The sequence below is a fragment of the Zonotrichia leucophrys genome, chromosome 27 (assembly GCF_028769735.1).
Source record: "Zonotrichia leucophrys gambelii isolate GWCS_2022_RI chromosome 27, RI_Zleu_2.0, whole genome shotgun sequence".
In the NCBI taxonomy this organism is placed as follows: Eukaryota; Metazoa; Chordata; class Aves; order Passeriformes; family Passerellidae; genus Zonotrichia; species Zonotrichia leucophrys.
Window position 1 is genome coordinate 3,186,167 of NC_088196.1, and position 17,186 is coordinate 3,203,352.

General features: G+C 65.6%; 3 protein-coding genes across 3 annotated transcripts; all 3 read left to right on the plus strand.

The window, feature by feature from the left end:
* The first annotated feature begins 355 nt into the window (after positions 1–355).
* Positions 356–3,315, plus strand: GHDC (GH3 domain containing). The gene is made up of 8 exons (XM_064733616.1): positions 356–617; positions 698–828; positions 899–1,475; positions 1,699–1,882; positions 1,970–2,041; positions 2,144–2,277; positions 2,384–2,472; positions 2,558–3,315. The coding sequence occupies exons 1-8, from the start codon at positions 407–409 to the stop codon at positions 2,756–2,758; spliced, it is 1,599 nt and encodes a 532-aa protein (XP_064589686.1). The 5' UTR covers positions 356–406; the 3' UTR covers positions 2,759–3,315.
* A 1,091-nt stretch (positions 3,316–4,406) lies between these two features.
* LOC135458409 (inactive phospholipase C-like protein 2) lies at positions 4,407–14,982 on the plus strand. Its single transcript, XM_064733547.1, has 6 exons — positions 4,407–4,592; positions 8,799–11,288; positions 11,462–11,665; positions 12,349–12,424; positions 13,853–13,962; positions 14,227–14,982. The coding sequence occupies exons 1-6, from the start codon at positions 4,407–4,409 to the stop codon at positions 14,410–14,412; spliced, it is 3,252 nt and encodes a 1,083-aa protein (XP_064589617.1). The 3' UTR covers positions 14,413–14,982.
* On the plus strand, positions 14,432–17,129 carry HCRT (hypocretin neuropeptide precursor). The gene is made up of 2 exons (XM_064733548.1): positions 14,432–15,938; positions 16,510–17,129. Exons 1-2 carry the CDS (start codon positions 15,669–15,671, stop codon positions 16,945–16,947), a joined length of 708 nt encoding a protein of 235 aa, XP_064589618.1. The 5' UTR covers positions 14,432–15,668; the 3' UTR covers positions 16,948–17,129.
* Positions 17,130–17,186: the final 57 nt, after the last annotated feature.

The window sequence follows — 17,186 nt, forward strand, 5'->3', positions numbered from 1 at the left end:
TTTGGGGTTCCTGTCTCCGAGGGCAGGGTCGTCGGGTCCGTTGGCACAAGCTGGGCAGATCCGGCGTCTCTGTCCGGGCGGGAGGGCTGCCCTGAGGAGCAGGGGTGGGCTGGGCAAAAAGCAAAATAAACTGGATCAATAGCTCTGTTTTTCCAAAGAAGGAGCTTGCTCTTGCTGGAGGGGTAGAGGGCGCTGGTACTGGGGGTTCAGTTGCGGTTGAATCTCCCGCCGGGCAGGGGGCCCGGGGTGTGCTCTGTAAAGGTGAAAATGAAAATAAAACTGAAGCGGGGAGGGGGGCGGTGCCGGGCGCGACAAATCTCCGTCATTTCTGCCGGAGGCGGAATAGCCCCGTGGGTGAGGGGGGTCCGGGGCCGGTCCGTGCCCGGGGCGGTGCCCGCGTTCCGCGATGCTGGTGGCGCTGGTGGCCGTGGCCGTGGCCGTGGCTGTGGCCATGGCTGTCCCCCCATTACGGCACCGCTTAATCCATTCCGCGGTGCGCCGCGTCGGGGCCCGGTACCGGCGGCGCCTGGAGGCTCCGGACAGCGACGTGCGGCTGAGGCAGGAGCGGCGGCTGCGGCGCCTGCTGCGCACCGGCACCGGCACCGGCACGGCCGGCGGTGAGCGCGGGGCTGCGGGAAGCGCCGCGGGAAGGGGTCGGTCCCGTGGTTCCCTTCTCAGTTTGTGCCTCTCCCGACAGGCTGGGAGGAGTTCCAGGAGCAGCATCCCCTGGGGCAGCCCTGTAAGGACGAAGCGCCGGCAGTTCCGCTTCCTCCACTGTATCTCTGGGCTTTGCTGCCCAGCTGCTGGGACACCGACCCCCGGCTGCAGGTACGGGAGCGGCGGGCGGCTGGGCGCGGATCCCGCAGGGTCTGCCCTCCTGACCCTCCCTCTCCCGCAGGGCTCCCTGCTCTACCTGGATGCTCTCGGCGCCGCCTTTCCGCGGGCTCTGACCCGCCGGGGCACGGCCGTGCTGCACTGGAGCCCCGGCGGTCCCCGCGCCCCGGCGGGGTGGCCGCTGCCCACCCTGTACTGCACCCCGCCCGCGGCCGCCGTGCTGCCCTCTCGGGCCGCAGCGCTGCGGCTGCAGCTGCTCTTCGCCCTGCGGAAGCGTGCCCTGCATGTGCTGGAGGCCGGGCTGGCAGCCGAGCTGCACGACGCGCTGCTGACCCTGCGCTCGGAATGGCCCCGGCTGGCCCGGGAGCTGGAGCTGGGCAGGCTGAGCCCCCAGCCCGGGCTGCCCGAGGAGCTGCGGGAGGAGCTGCAGGCGCTGCTGAGCCCTGCTGTGGCCCGGGCAGCCGAGCTCCGTGATCTGTGTGCCCACGGCTTTGAGGGCATCGTGCCACGGCTGTGGCCACGGCTGGAGGTGGTGGTGGTGAGGACGATGTGCGGCACAGAGCGTTTCTACTGCGACTCCCTCCGCCAGGCCGCCTGCCGGGGACTGCCCTTCTACTGCCCCTTCTACCAGGCAGCAGGAGGTGAGTGTCCCCAGGATGCTGGTTGTGTCCCCAGGGTGCCCACAGGGAGCTGCTGCCATATGGCAGCACAGATCTCCCTGCCCTGCCCATTCCCTTCCTGCAGCCTGAAAACACCTCAGTCCTGGCACCAGCAAAATTCTGCCCCTTGCAGAGGGGTGAGGTTTCTGTGGGTGAGCATGGGGGGTCTGGGGAGCTCACATTACCACCTGCTGCCTCTGCCCAGCCCTGCTTGGTGTGAACCTGTGGCCAGCGGAGCCAGTGCCCCGATTTGTGCTGTGCCCTGACTGGGCTTTCTGCGAGTTCCTGCCCTGCCCGGCCAGCGAGGAGCCACAGACGGTGCTGCTGGATGAGCTCTGGGAGGGCCGTGAGTACGGGCTGGTTGTGACAGCCCAGCCAGGAGAGTACAGGTGCCTCCTCCCTGCTGTGTAGCCCTGGGGGGCTGCCTGCCCCAGCCCCATGCACCCATGTCCCCCTGACACCCCCCTGCCCTGCAGGTGCCGTACTGGGGAGGTGCTGAAGGTGACAGGCTTCCACAAGCAGTGTCCTGTGGTGGAGCCTGTGCGCAGGTGAGGACACCCCAATGCCTGTCCCTCACCTCAGGGAGCTGGGTTACAGGCAGGGTTTGACAGGAGGGTGCCAGTGACCCACTGTGTGTCCCTGCACCTCAGGGAGAGCCAGACACTGAGTGTGAGAGGTGAGAGCATCCCTGAGGAGCAGTTCTGCCAGAGCCTGTGCCGCACCCTCAGCCTGTGGCCGGGTGCTCGCCTGGTTGACTACGTCTGTGTGGAGAGCAGCCTGCTGGGTGAGTTCTTCTGAGCTGTCCAAATCCCCCTAAAAGTGTAGCTGGCACTGCATGGGGGTCTGCAGCCGATTCTGGCAGCTTTAACCTACTCGTGGTCCTGCTCCAGGTGACTCCTCAGGACCCTCTGCCCCCCACTACGAGGTGTTCCTGGAGCTGCAGGGCCTGCGGGACCTGTCGGAGGTGCAGCGCTACAAGGTGAGCAGGACACGGGCTCTGCTCTGGGGCTGAAGGACACAGCTGGTGTGGCAGTGTGGCACCAGCACAGGCCCTCTCCTTGCAGCTGGACCAGTGTCTCCAGGAGGATTTCCCCATCTACAAATCCTTCCGCTTCAAGGGCAGCATCGGGCCCCTGCGCCTGCACCTGGTGAAGCCCAGGAGCTTCACCCGGCTGCGGGAAGCACTGGGCTCCCCCGTGCCCATGCCCAGGGTCCTGCGTGAGGAGCAGCTGCTGCAGCTCATCCAGGGAGCAGTCATCTCCTAGGGCAGCCGTGGGGCCCCACAGCCCTTCCACCATGGCATGCACCCTCTGAGGAGGGGCCGTGTCCCTGGGGTGGGAGGGTGTGGGGACAAGGTGCTCATCCCCAAGGGCTTGCCTGAGTGGAGCAAATGGAGACAGTGAGCTTGACCATGATCCCTGGCAGCAGCTGGCACCACTCAGTGCTGCTGTGGAGGTGGAGCAGGAGCTTGGGAGCCTCAGGGGGCAGCTGCAAGACCCCCTCACTCAGTGCCTTGGCAGCACCTGCAGCCACAGTGTGGTGTGTGCCTTTCCCAAGGGACACTACAGCCCATGGCTGATGCTCAGTGGAAACCTGCAGCAGCAGGAGGAGCAGCAGAGCCGTGCCTCATCACTGGGGCCCTGTGGCATTTTGTCCCCTGGCAGGGACACTGCAGGCAGGGCTCAGGGGGCTGCTGGTGGCAGGTGTCACAGAGCAGCCCCAGTGCATGTTTGTTGGTTTAAGAGTAAGCTCCGGTGAGGGCTGCTTTTAATGCTTTGGAAACCAAATGCAAAATAAAGGAGGATTATCTTTTTGAAATAAATAAAGGACCGCGCCCTGGGATTGATTTTTTTAGACTATTATTTTTAATCTTCATTAAAGAGATTGCTCAAGCAATCTGACTGCTCTGGGGGCTGAGGAGTTGCTGCTGTTCTCAGGGGTCCTGGGGAAGGGGCAGCCATGAATATTTAACTGGCTGAGCCCTCTGGGGGCACCAGGCTCTTTGTGCCTTTGAGGCACATGTGTACCCTCGGGAGGGACTGGTCATTTCCCCTCCTGCTCATTAAGGGTTATTTCCAGGGCTGGTGAGGGCGTGTGGGGCACCTGCTGTGCCGCAGCAGCTGCTGGTGGGCAGGAGATGATGTCTTGAGCAAGGCTCACACAAAGCAAAGCATCCCCCTCCAGGGATTAACCTGGCTGAGGCCTGCTGGAAAAACCTGGAGCAAAATTTCTGCTCCAGGTCGGGGAGAAGCTTTTCCTTGGGCTGAGAGCACCCCACAACAAAAGCCTGGAGCTCCGTGCGTGGCAGAGCCGAGCGGGGATCAGCGCTGGGCGGCTCTGCCTGCCCTGCCATGCCTGGGTACCACCCCGGTGGGAGGGGAGGTTGCTGGGTGGGACCCGCGGGGCAGAGCCGGCTGCCGAGTGCTTGGCTGGCCCTGGATGCCAGCCTGCAGGCTGCAAGGTCGATTTGAGCGCCCGGCCGCAGGGAGCAGCTTGTTTGGGGTGCAGCCTCATTTGTGCTGCTGCTACCAAGGCTGCAGGGTGCGGGTGCCCGGCTGAAGGTGCCAGGCTGGGTTTGCGTGCCCGGCCGCGGGCTCGCCCGGGGTCCCACCGGGATGGGGCGGCTGCCGGGCCCGGGCGCTGCGGTGCTGGGCGGAGACCGGGGATGCCGGGGCGGTGGAAGGTGCCGGTGCCCGTGCCCGGTGCCCGTCAGCTGCATCCCGGAGCGAGGGGGCCGCGCCGTCCCCGTCCCCATCCCCGCCGCGTCCCCGCCCCCGGCCCGGCCCGTCCCCTCCTCCCGGCCGCGCCGCCTCCCGCCCGCTCCGCCACTGAGCCCGCAGCGGCGGCGGCGGCGGGCGCAGGCTCCGGGCGCCCCGGGGCCCCGCGGCGGCCGCTGCCCTGAGGCCGCGGGGGATGGCGGAGGGGCCCCGGGGCGCTCCGCCGCCGGGCTCGCCCCGCCCCGCCGCGCCGCTGCCCAACGGGCCCCGCGGCGGCGGCGGCGGCGGCGGCAGCCCCGGCTCGGGCTCGGGCAGCAGCAGCCGCGAGGACTCGGCGGAGCGGAGCCCCGCGCCCGCCGCGCCCCGGGCCAGCATCATGAAGGTGAGAGCCCCGCACCGGCAGCGCACCGGGCCGGCCCCCCCGCGCCCCGGGCCCGGCACCTGCGCAGCGCCGGGTACCGAGCCGAGCCCCGCGTCCCCCCGCACCGTTCTGCCCGCCGCTCCTCGCTCCCCCGGTGCCCGTGCAGCGGCTCCGGGAGCTGCAGAGCAGCCGCATCCCCGGGCGGCCGAGGGTCGCCACCTGCCCGCGGTGCTGCTCACACCGGGACTGACACAGCGTCCCCGCGCCCTGCCCGGAGCCAGGGTCCCCAAGGGCACAGTCTGGCCCGGCTCTGTGGAGTGTCCGTGGGTCGCGCTGTCAAGTGCCACGGCCACGCTGCAGCATCAGCCGCTCCCGCTCAGGACACCCCTGGGTTCCCGTGAGGAGATGCCCTCTCCCTCCCCTCGAGCAGCTTCTGCTCTCCCGGGCTCTCCTGACAAACGCTGAGCCTCGGGCCTGGCCTGGCCAGCCTGCAGTCTGCTCCCAACACCCGGTGCTGCCGGGCCGTGCTGGGGCCGGGCTCCAGGGAGGGTCTCGGGGGTCTCCCACCTGGGTGGGCAGCGGATCACACGTGTGCTTTCCTAATGAACGCCCCTGATTGTGCTGATGCCAGCGCTACTCGCTGACACAATAGGTCACGTCCGCCCGGGACTCGCCTCCCTGCTCCCGGCAGCCTATTTTAAGCTGGGATTGCTCCGGTGCTATTAATACCCCGTGAGGGGGCTGTTTCCGTGGTGCCCCAGCCCCACTGTTCCGTCCCTGGGATCCAATTTTCTGGGCGAGCAGTGTCAGGACCCCGAGTTCTGCCCGGGCTCTCGCTGCAAACTGTTGCGGGGGCGGCCGGGATTGCCCACGCGGGGCGGGCACGGAGCTCTGCCGGTGCTGCTGCCGGTGCTCCGTCTGTGCCCGCCTTCCTTGGGGACACTGCCAGCGTCTCCTGCTCCTGCCGGGACGGAGCAGCATCCTTCCCTGCCCAGGGACCCTCCGTGGGCACAGCGGGATGGGGGTGGTGAAATCCCGCTCGCTGCCGGGCCGGACACATCGCTGTCACCACCTGCGTCACCGCGGGATGCGGCCTCACGTGAAGGCCGGGTGGCCCAGGGTCAGGGCTGACCTGAGGGAGGTCAGACCCGAGCAGTGTCCCCAGCTTGTGCTGATCCTCTGTGCATCTCCGAGCCCATCCGGGGCCTGAGAGGCAGCGGAGGCACTTGTGGGAAGAGCTGCCGGCTCTGTTGTTTTTTGGGATTTCCAGAAAAGGCTGGAGGAGTGAATCTGAAAGTGCGACTCGCAGGGGAACCTGGGGCAGCGGGGCTCAGAGCTGTCCCCTGCAGTGTCCCTGTGCCCTGGCTAGGGGACCTGCTCCCTTCTTTCTTCAGCCTGAAAGCAGAGGGGGCTGGTGGTCCTGTGCGCTGGGAGGATGGTGGAGAGGGTATTGGACCTGCAGGATGTGTCCCTTCCCCAATATTGTCCCCTGAGCCCCTTTTCCATCGTGTGCCATCCCCAGGAGCTCCGTGGTGCCTCTGCCGGGATCTGACTCCATGGCCCCTCGCCGGGAGTGGCAGCTGGTGCCGCGGGGGGTGGATGTGTCAGTCGCTCTCTTCTTGGCAGGGAACGAACGACAGAAAAGCCCTGACTGTGCCTGGTCTCCCACTGCCTCAGCTCCGGGGCTGCTGCCCGCCTGCACCCCTGCCCACGCTGCCCACACTGGGATAGGGGTGGTGGGGACACCCGGGACATTCAGCTGCAGATGGATCACACAGCAGCCAGATAAAGGGGGATAAAGGGGAGGGAGGGACAACTGATGGGCTCCTCTCCATCCCCTGCTCTGAGAGCGGGTTGTGGGGCCGGTAAGCGTGGCTGTCACGTGGAGGCTGAGATTAGGGCAGCAGCACTCACCAGGGCACTAATGCAGGAGATAATTGGCTGAAGAGGTGCTTAACACACGCTGCAGAGCTGGGCAGGACAGGCAGCTGGGCTGGAACGTGCCCTCTGTGCGAGCCCACGCTCACCGCTGGCATCGTGGTTGGCATCGGTGCCGTGGTCTGTGCTTTGAGCCCTGCCTACTCCCTGCCAGCTCGGTGGCACCGTGAGCAGGATCCCTGCACTGGCTGCAGCTCTGCCCTCTGTCTGGGGGTGTTCTGTGCTGTCATGGCCATGGGTGCCGTGTCCTCTTTGCTCCACTGCTGCCTTACCCATCCCCTGCTCCTGCTGCGCCTCGCCCAGCACTTGTTGGGTTGAAGATCCCCTGGAAGAGCCTGGAAGGGAGCAGAGACTGTTCCCTGCCATCCCCCAGCTCTGCCCTCTGTCTGGGGGTGTTCTGGGCTGTCATGGCCATGCGTGCCGTGCTGGAAGGGGCTGCCAGGGAGCAGAGACTGTTCCCTGCCATCCCCCAGGAGGATGTTCCCTGGGCTGCCGGGGAGCAGAGACTGTTCCCAGCCATCCTCCTGCGCTGAGGAGCGTAGGGCAGCTGCAGACGGGAAACTCCTCGCGTTCCCTGCTCGCTGCTCGCCCGTGCAGGGGGAGAAGCAGAACCTGAATGCTGCAGGGCGCTCCTGGGTTTGTGCCACACATCTGCACCCCAAAGCGCTGCACGGGCACCACATCCCCCGTGTGAGCCTGGCAGGGTGGGGGGCTGCAGGGAGGGCGTTGGGGCTCTCACCCCGAGCCGGGGTGCTCGGGGCACGGCTGGGGTGTGTCTGGCTGCCTGCGGCGGGCACAGCTGGAGCAGGTCCGTGCCGCTGGGTGCACGCAGGCCCCCCGCCCGTGTTTCCTTTCCGGATGGATTTCCTGTTTTCGGCTGTGGGGCCCGGTGCGGAGCGGCGCGGGGTGGGTGCGCCGGGCGGGGAGCGGAGAGGGGCGGGGGTCGGCGAGGGGCGGCCCCCGGTGCCCATGGAGGGGCTGCGGCTGCCTCTCAGTGGGGCGCTCAGATTGCAGCGTGCAGGAATCGCAGGAAGCATCCGGCGTCCAGTGGTTCCCCGCAGGGCTGGCCGATGGCGGGACCTGCCGCTGAGCGCCCGCCGACCCGGGATGCTGGCACCGAGGCAGAGCCCTGGAGCTCGGCCAGCTCCCTGGAGCGATCTGGCAGCGGGAGGATGCGAGCAGCCACCACATCCGAGCTCCAGGATGGGAGGATGTGCCTGGCTCTAACAAGGGGCTGAGGGCTGTGCTGGTTCCTCCTTCCCTGGGCATCCTTGGAGGATTCCCCGTTCCCTGGGGAAACTATACATCCATTTGTGTGACTTATCCAAATGCCCTTGGCTGTGGTTGCCTGACCCCGTGGGGCAGATCCTGACTCTCCAGACCAGGCATGGGATGTGCTTGGCCTGTGTGGGAGCTGTGGAAGCTCTCAGGGCACTGGAGGGGAGCAACCCCTCACCTCCAACCTGGGCAACTGAGCAAGACCTGCCCCTGACAGAGACACCACCAGATTAGAGGTGACTCACCATAATCTTGAAGAAGTGGATTAAATCTCCTCCTACTGTGCTACTTAATGAAATCCATCCCATAATACACTCCTGGCCCTGCTGTTCCCCCTTATCCCCTGCCAGCCCCGTGGCAGCTGGGTCTCCCCTCCCCGTGGGGAGGCAGGGCAGAGTGTGGGCACAAGGTGCTGGCAGCAAACAGCCCATGCCATGGTGACCCTGTGCTCTGTGGGACACGGCTGTGACTGTCCCCAGCATGTGGCACTGGCAGGAGCTGTCCTGTCCCACTCCTCACAGAAGAGTGAGGGATCTCTCTTGGGCTCCCTGCTGGTGCATCACACCCTGGGTGTCTGTTTTCCTCTGCTCCCCAGGCCAAGGAGACAGGGGCTGTGCTGCTTGGCTGTGCCTGGGAGGGTGAGCAAGCAGCGGGGAAGGATCCAGCTCAGGGCCAGGAGCAGGAAGGAAGGAAGGAAAGCAGAGTTAAAATAAGCCAGGCAATGAGCTGTGAGGGAAGCCAGGGCTGGAGCTGGCTCCCAGCCCCCAGAAGAGGGGCGGACTGGAGCAGACTGGGCTCAGCGTGGTGCTGGGGTGGGGGCACCATGGGGCACCATGGGGCAGGAGGATGCCAGGAGCAGAGGGGCAGACTGGGCTCAGCGTGATGCTGGGGCACCCTGGGGCAGTGCTGGGGTGGGGGCACCATGGGCAGGAGGATGCCAGGGGCAGATGGGGCAGTGCTGCTGCCTGGCTGTCCCTGACTGATGGCTCTGCCCCTTTCCCACCCTGGCAGGACGGCTCTCGGCAGAGGCCCCCACACAAGAAGAAGACTGTGTCCTTCAGCTCCATGCCCAATGACCGCAAGATCAACAGCACAGCTGCCTGCATCTCCCTGATGCTGGAGGGCTGCGAGCTGAAGAAGGTGCGCTCCAACTCGCGCATGTACAGCCGCTTCTTCGTGCTGGACGCCGACATGCGCTCCGTGCGCTGGGAGCCCTCCAAGAAGGACTCTGAGAAGGCCAAGATTGAGATCAAATCAGTCAAAGAGGTGAGGGTGGGCAAGAAGACGCCAGTCCTGCGCAGCAATGGGCTCTCTGATCAGTTCCCCGATGAGTGCGCCTTCTCCATCATCTACGGGGACAACTACGAGTCCCTGGACCTGGTGGCCAGCTCGGCAGATGTGGTGAGTGCCTGGGTGATGGGGCTGCGCTATCTGGTGTCCTACGGGAAGCACAGCCCTGAGGCACCTGGGACCGGCCACCCCAGCCTCCGGACGTCCTGGATCTCCTCTGTCTTCGACCTGGCTGACCTGGAGAAGTCTGGCCGCATCCCCGTGTCCCGGGCTGTGCAGCTGATCAAAGCACTCAACCCTGGCATGAAGACCTCCACCATCGAGCTGAAGTTCAAGGAGCTGCAGAAGGCCAGCGAGCGTCCTGGCACGGAGGTGGCCTGCGACCTCTTTGTGGAGGCATATTGCGAGCTCTGCACGCGCCCTGAGATCTTCTTCCTGCTGGTCCAGTTCTCCAGCAACAAGGAATATCTGGGTGTGAAGGACCTGCTGATGTTCCTGGAGGTGGAGCAGGGCATGGAGGGGGTGACAGAGGAGAAGTGCTTGGAGATCGTCAGCAAGTACGAGCCCTCCAAGGAGGGCCGGGAGAAGGGCTACCTGGCCATTGACGGCTTCACACGATACCTGCTCTCTGCTGACTGCTCCATCTTTGACCCCCAGCACCGCAAGGTCTGCCAGGACATGGCCCAGCCCCTCTCCCACTACTACATCAGCTCTGCCCACAGCGCCTGCCTGCTGGAGGACAACTTCTGGGGCCGCTCAGACATCAGTGGCTACATCAGCGCCCTGGGCCTGGGCTGCCGCAGCATCGAGCTGGTGCTGTGGGACGGCCCCGATGGTGAGCCCGTGGTCTACACCAGCCCCTCGGCCGCCTCCTGCGTGCCCTTCCGTGCCGTGGTGGGGCTGATTGACCAGCACGCCTTCACTGCCTCGGCCTACCCCCTGATCCTGTGCCTGGTGGTGCGCTGCTCAGCCCCCCAGCAGCGCCTCGCTGCCCAGTGCCTGCGCAAGACCCTCGGCGAGAAGCTGTACCTGGAGCCCCCCAACCCCGTGGCCTCGTACCTGCCCTCCCCGGAGGAGCTCAAGGGCCGCATCCTCATCAAGGGCAAGAAGCTGCCGCCCACCTGCGAGGACAGCGAGGGCGAGGTGTCGGACGAGGAGGAAGGCTGGGAGTTGGCGCGGAGACTGGGCCAGGAGGACCGGGAGGCACCAGAGGGAGGCGGCCTGCGGCGGGTGCGCCTCAGCCGCGAGCTCTCGGAGCTGGTGAGCCTCTGCCAGGCTGTGCCCTTCCAGGACTTTGAGAGCTCCAGGCGCGGGCAGCGCTACTGGGAGATGTGCTCCTTCAGCGAGGTGGAGGCGGGACGCTTCGCCAACGAGTGTCCGGCCGAGCTGGTCAGCTACAACAAGCGCTTCCTGTCCCGCGTCTACCCCAGCCCCATGCGCATCGACGCCAGCAACATGAACCCCCAGGACTTCTGGAAGTGCGGCTGCCAGATGGTGGCCATGAACTACCAGACGCCAGGGCTCATGATGGACCTGAACGCGGGCTGGTTCCGGCAGAACGGCGCCTGTGGCTACGTCCTCCGCCCGGCCATCATGCGGGAGGAGGTCTCCTACTTCAGTGCCAACGCCAAGGACTCCCTGCCCGGCGTGCCAGCCCAGCTTCTACACCTCAAGGTCATCAGCGGGCAGAACCTCCCCAAGCCCAAGGGCTCGGGCGCCAAGGGGGAGGTGGTGGAGCCCTACGTGTGCGCTGAAATCCATGGCATCCCGGCTGACTGCGCCGAGCACCGCACCAAGACCGCCCTGCAGAGCGGGGACAACCCCATCTTCGACGAGAGCCTGGAGTTCCAGATCAACTTGCCCGAGCTGGCCGTGCTGCGCTTCGTGGTGCTGGACGACGACTACATCGGGGACGAGTTCATTGCCCAGTACACCATCCCCTTCGAGTGCCTGCAGCCCGGCTACCGCCACGTCCCCCTGCAGTCGCTGGCCGGGGAGCCCCTGCCCCACGCCACCCTCTTTGTGCACGTGGCCATCACCGACCGCCGTGGCGGGGGCAAGGGGCACCGCCGGGGGCTGGCGGGGCGCCGGGGACGCCGGGTCAGGGAGTACACCTCCACCAAGGCCACCGGCATCAAAGCCATCGATGAGGTCTTCAGGACGGCCACCCAGCCGCTGCGGGAGGCCACGGACCTGCGGGAGAATGTGCAGGTAGGACCCTGCAGAGGCAATGGGGGACTTGGGTTCTTCAGGGGAGGATGGGGCTGTCCCCCTTTTCCTGGGGGATGTGAGAGAGGATGAGGAGCAGAGAGCTGTGGGAAATGGGGGGTGTTCCTGGGGGTCCTCCCAGCTGCACTCCTGACACTGGGCACTGCTCTCTGCAGAATGCATTGGTGTCCTTCAAGGAGCTGTGTGGGCTGACACCCGCTGCCAACATGAAGCAGTGCATCCTGACGGTGTCCACGTGGCTGCTGCACAGTGACAGCGCGCCCAGCGTCACCCTGAACCTGGCAGAGCAGTACCCACCCATGGAGGCCCAGGGGCCCATCCCCGACCTGCTGCGCAAGGTCCTCACCGCCTACGAGACGGTAAGTGCCACCCTGCCAGGGCCTGGCCCCTTGGGGACACTCCCTGGCATCACTGGCACTGGGACCAGCACCCACTGCTGCTGCAGGTTCTATGGGATGAACCTGAGTAGGCTTTATGGGATGAACCCAGGCAGATTTTATGGGATGAACCCAGGCAAGTTTTGTGGGGCAAACCTGAGTAGTTTTCGTGGGATGACCCCAGGCAGGTTTTGTGGGATGAACCCAGGCAGTTTTTGTGGGGTGAACCCAGGCAGGTTTTGTGGGATGGATCACAAGGTCCAAGGATGGGGAACCCTGAACTCCCTGTACCCATCCTGGGGCAGGGGGCTGCATGAGGGCTGCTCTGGGAGGAATCTTGTCAAGGCACAGGCTTGCCCTGATCAGTCTGACCCTGGGACACTACAGCCCTGTGTCTGCACTGCTTGTGCCTCACCCTGATCCAGCTAGGTGGGAGAAATCCCATTAATAGCCACAGCCAGAGCTGCTTCCTTCTTTTGTGTTGAAGGGAACCTGGCCATTGGCCACGTGCTGCTCACACCATACCCGTGGGGTGGGAAGGGCCAGACCCCGGGCACTGTGCTGGTGCAGGGGGGCATCCCCTGCTGAGCCCTGTGTCCCCATCCACCTGGCCAGGGGACACAGGGCCAGGGCTGCCCAGCTGCTCACATTTCCCCTCTCCCCAGATGATCCAGACCAGCAGGACCCTGATCGAGTCTGCCGACGCCGTGTACGGGAAGCTGATCCAGGCACAGCAGGCAGGTGGGTCCTGGAGGGCAGCCCCAGCTCCACCATGGCTCTGGCACGTCCTGGGGGGCTCAGGGCTTCCTGCACCGGGGCAGGCTGTGGGTGGGTGGGCTGCAGAGCTGTGTGGTAGGGAGCAAGCAGAGTGGGGGAGGCTGATGAGGAAGCGGGGAAGAGTCATTAGCTGTCAAACGCCAGAACATAATTAGTGCCAGAAATAACAGGCTGGGGCTGACAGCAGAAATGGCAACTGAGTGTTAAGACTTCCCAAACACATGGCAGAACCCACACAGGCAGGTGCTGCTGCTGCCTGCCCTGGCCCTCCCTGCAGGTGCCCCCACTCTGGGACCTCTGGCCCCACTGTTGGCTGGGACCCCACTGGGACAGTCCCCCCAGCTCCAGGGTCTTGTGTGGGCTCCCCGTGGGGCTGGGAGAGCGTCAGGAGCAGGAGAGGCTTGGGAAGAAGGAGGGAGCCCTGCTCTGCTGTCCTTGCCATGCCAGCATCCATGTTTGTTCCCTGCCCACGCTGCAGAGGGAAATCTCCCCAAACTCTTGGCCCAGCTCTGCCACTGCTGGGAAGGGCCAGACCCTGGGCACCAAGCTGGAGAGGCTTGGGAAGAAGGAGGGAGCCCTGCTCTGCTGTCCCTGCCATGCCAGCCCTGCTGCCAGCAGCCGTGTTTGTTCCCTGCCCACGCTGCAGACGGAAATCTCCCCAAACTCTTGGCCCAGCTATGCCACTGCTGCCAGCCCTGGGGGAGTGGAGCAGTGGGGCACAGGCTGCAGCAGGGCACAGATTGGTGCTGTGCCCTCCTGCATTGCAGGAGCAGGGGCATTCTGGGCTGGGCAGCCCCTCGGGGTGGTGGCAGCAGCACTTTGGCAGCTGCATCCCCCACCCCATGCCCTGGTGGTGCCTGCTTTCACCCCGGCCGTGCTGGGGACGGGCTGCTGTGGTGCTGGTACCCGGCTGGCAGGAGCTGGGCCCCGGGGAGCTGCAGGGATGTGGGCGGGCTGATTGGCAGCACCGGGGCGAGGGAGCTGCGTGGGAGCCCTGGCGTGGGCCCCGAGCCGCTGCTGCGTCACCAGGGGTAAATATAGCACCCACTCCGGGGGTGGCACAGCCATGGGGGGCTCTGAGTGCCCTCCAGATGGGCCATGGAGTGCAGGAGTTGTGCTTCTGCCCAGGGGCTTCACTGCCCTGCCAGACCTTGTGGTGTCTGGGTCCAGAACGGCCCCAGGGTGCAGCTGGTTGTTGTGCTGGGATGGTGGGGGGTCCCATCATTTGAGGTGTGGAGGATTCTTGAGGCTGCTGGGGCAGTGGGGAGCCCACCCAGCCTGCAATCCCTTGGAGGGCAAAGGGCATCCCTCTGGCTCTGGCTTGGTCGCTGTTGGCCAGGGGTGGTGGCTGCCCCCATGCCAACGTCCCTGAGCCTCTGTGCCGTCCATCAGGGATGGATTTCCACAAGGAGCTGCATCGCATCGAGACCAAGGAAGGGCTGCGGGGCCGCAAGCTGCAGAAGGCGCTGGAGAGCTTCGCCTGGAACATCACTGTCCTCAAGGTGAGCGGCGAGGGCTGCGAGGACAGCCCAGCCCAGCCCTGCTCTGCCCACCCCTCCCCTTTCCCCTTTCCCCTTTCCCTTCCTCTTTCCCCTTTCCCCTTTCCCCTTCCCCTTCCCCTTCCCTTCCCCTTTCCCCTTTCCCCTTTCCCCTTTCCCCTTCCCCTTTCCTAACCTTCCCTTCCCCTTCCCTTCCCTTTCCCCTTCCCCTTCCCCTTCCCCTTCCCCGTCACCTCCTGTCCCCACAGCCCGATATCTCGTCCCCAGGGCCAGGCTGACCTCCTCAAGCACGCCAAGGCGGAGGCTCTGGACAACCTGTGGCAGATCCACAACGCGGGCCAGTCCTGCGGCATCGGCAGGAACGGCTCAGCCTCGCCCGAGCCCTCCCGGCTGCCGGCCCCGCTGGAGCCCATCCCCGAGACAGACGGAGGCGGCGACCCCGCGTCCTGCTGACCCCGGCCCGGGGCTCGGGGCCCGGACTGAGCAGCCCTGGGCACAGGGACCGGGAGCAGGGAGCCCCAGCCTGCCTGGGCAGGGTCTGTGAGCTGGGTGCCCTGCGCTGCTGAGCTTGGGGAGAAATGTCCCTGCTCTCTCATGCCCTGCCGAGCTCACAGAGGACTCATCCATCCCTTCCATCTGATTCTGGAGCCAGATCTCAGCCCAGTGCCCGTGTGCATGTACCCCCAGCCTGCTGTGCCAGATGCCACTTGGAAAAGCAGCTCCTGCCCACCCTCCCCAGGGCTGCAGGTTTGGCCTCCACCAGCCCTGGGGAAAAGCTGGCTGGCAGAAGGATCCTGGCTGCTCCTGTCACCTCCACAGCATCCCTGGGGTCCCCACCATGCAGAGGGGCTGGGAGGCTCTCTGGTGCAGCAGATGTAGGGCCAGGCTGTCCCTGGACAGCAGATGTGGCTGCTGGCACCAGGGACATGTTTGGGTTCATCCCCAGGGCAGGGGAGTTGAGCACAAGCAAAGGCTGGAGGTCAGGCTGGGGCTGTGGAGTGTTATAAAGAGTGCCAGAGCCTCCCTGGTGCCCTGTGGCTCCCTCTGTGCCAGGCACAGCACCACCATGGGATGGTGTCACCAAAGGGGATGGAGGGTGGCACTGGTACAGGTCACTGGTGGCACCGGGTACAGGACCCTGGTGGCACTATCCCTCCCTGGCACTGGGTACAGGACCCTGGTGGCACTGGGTACAGGACCCTGGTGGCACTGGGTACAGGACCCTGGTGACACTATCCCTCCCTGGCACAGGACCCTGGTGGCACTGGGTACAGGACCCTGGTGACACTATCCCTCCCTGGCACAGGACCCTGGTGGCACTGGGTACAGGACCCTGCTGACACTATCCCTCCCTGGCACTGGGTACAGGACTCTGGTGGCACTATCTCTTCCTGACACTGGTACAGGACGCTGGTGGCACTGTCCCTCCCTGGCACAGGACCTTGGCGGCACTATCCCTCCTTGGCACTGGGTACAGGACCCTGGTGGCACCATCCCTCCCTGGCACCAGCCGAGCACAGGGTGACAGCTCCCCATGGCTCCGCACGTCAGTCGGGGAGCTGTGTAGCTGCTGGCACCCCTTTGTTCGGGGGGTTAATTAGCCTAACCCTTTGTTCGGGGGGTTAATTAGCCTAATGGGGCTGTGAGCAGCGGCCAGCGCTGACCTTCAGCCCTTTGTGCCAGCCCAGCAGCGCAGCCCGTGGGCAATTATGGCCTCATTAGTGCCAGGCACCCCTTGCAGTGAGCACCCTCACAATGGGGAGCTGCAAATGAGGGGAAAGGCCTGCATGGTCTCCGGGCTACCGCGTCTCCCGGACACTCGCTGCTCCCGCTGGCCCAGGTATTTTTGGCAGCCCCATTGTGCCGGGCCCTATAAAGGGGCGGTGGCAGTGCGGGGTGCTGTGCTGCCGATGGGACATGCCCCAGAGCTGCTCGGCCACATGAAGACCCCAGCAAGGATGGAGGTGCCCAACAGCAAGGTGGGGCTGGGGGGCTGCAGCCCCTGGGGATGGGTGGGAGGTCAGGATGTTGGACTGGGGGTGTGGGAGGGACTGGCTGGTTTCTTGGGAAGCTCCGAGTGTGCAGCAAATCCCTGGGAATCCCTGACTGATGGGGGGAATGCTTGGGAGGGAGCTGGGCATGCAATTCCTGCAGCATGAGTGCTTTCAGGGCTCGTTCTGTAGCACTGGGCAGCGAGAGGAGGGAGTTTGCGAGCTGGAGCAGGGCAGGGGTGGGGTGAGGACACTCACATCTGGCTGGACACAGGTGAGGAGCAGGGCAGGGGTGTGGTGAGCACACCCACATCTGGCTGGGACACAGGTGAGCTGCAGAGCAGGGGTGCAATGAGCACACCCACATCTGGCTGCTGGCTGGACACAGGTGAGGTGCAGGGCAGTGAAGGGTGAGGCTCCAGGTGCACCTCGGGTGTGGGGCTGAGCCAGGAGGGCAGGGGGCAGTTGAACACCACAGAGAGGGGACAGTCGTGGCTCGGGCTGTCCCCATCCCTGCCCTGTCACTGTCACTGCCCTAACGCTGCCCGTTCTCTGGCAGCCCCAGCGAGCTGCCTGCCTCCTGCTGCTGCTCCTGCTCTGCTCCCTGGCCGCTGCCCGGCAGAACCTGCCCCACTGCTGCCGGCAGAAAACCTGCTCCTGCCGCGTCTACGACCTCCTGCACGGCATGGGCAACCACGCCGCCGGCATCCTCACGCTGGGCAAGAGGAAGAGCGTCCCCCTGGCTTTCCAGAGCCGCCTCTACCGCCTGCTCCACGGCTCCGGCAACCACGCTGCGGGCATCCTCACCATGGGCAAGCGCGGGCAGCCCTCGGGCACCGCCTGCCCCGATGTGTTGGGCTGCCCTGCGGGCACGGTCACCCAGCCCACAGCGGTGCCACGGGGCGCTGCCACCAGCCTTGAGAGCCCCAGGGAGTGCCAGGGACACTCAGGGAAGGACCTGAGTGCCAGCCAGGGGGCTGCAAGGAGCTTTTATTGAATGGGATGGGGGCAGCGGGACACACAGAGGGGGTCCCTGGCAGGACGGGCTGCGGGCACACACAGCCGAGCTCGGTGTAAATAGCACTTTTAGATACCTCCTCCCTGCCCTGGCCCTGGCCCAGCCTGCTCAGGGCACCGCGGGCACCGCGGCCTTTTACAATAAATGGTAGCCTGATGTCAGCCGGCTCTGCTGTGTCTCTGGGGAGGGTCGGGCCGGGACAGCTCGGTGCGGGGAGA

What these genes read in the sequence shown, in the direction of transcription:
- HCRT (XM_064733548.1), top strand. Translation starts at nt 15,669, where the DNA reads ATGGCCTCATTAGTGCCAGGCACCCCTTGCAGTGAGCACCCTCACAAT. An exon ending in TGGAGGTGCCCAACAGCAAG is followed by an intron (nt 15,939 to 16,509) that starts GTGGGGCTGGGG and finishes GTTCTCTGGCAG; the next exon opens with CCCCAGCGAGCTGCCTGCCT.
- GHDC (XM_064733616.1), top strand. Translation starts at nt 407, where the DNA reads ATGCTGGTGGCGCTGGTGGCCGTGGCCGTGGCCGTGGCTGTGGCCATG. An exon ending in CGGCACCGGCACGGCCGGCG is followed by an intron (nt 618 to 697) that starts GTGAGCGCGGGG and finishes CTCTCCCGACAG; the next exon opens with GCTGGGAGGAGTTCCAGGAG. An exon ending in GTGGTGGAGCCTGTGCGCAG is followed by an intron (nt 2,042 to 2,143) that starts GTGAGGACACCC and finishes CCTGCACCTCAG; the next exon opens with GGAGAGCCAGACACTGAGTG.
- LOC135458409 (XM_064733547.1), top strand. Translation starts at nt 4,407, where the DNA reads ATGGCGGAGGGGCCCCGGGGCGCTCCGCCGCCGGGCTCGCCCCGCCCC. An exon ending in CCCGGGCCAGCATCATGAAG is followed by an intron (nt 4,593 to 8,798) that starts GTGAGAGCCCCG and finishes CCACCCTGGCAG; the next exon opens with GACGGCTCTCGGCAGAGGCC. An exon ending in TCCTCACCGCCTACGAGACG is followed by an intron (nt 11,666 to 12,348) that starts GTAAGTGCCACC and finishes CCCTCTCCCCAG; the next exon opens with ATGATCCAGACCAGCAGGAC.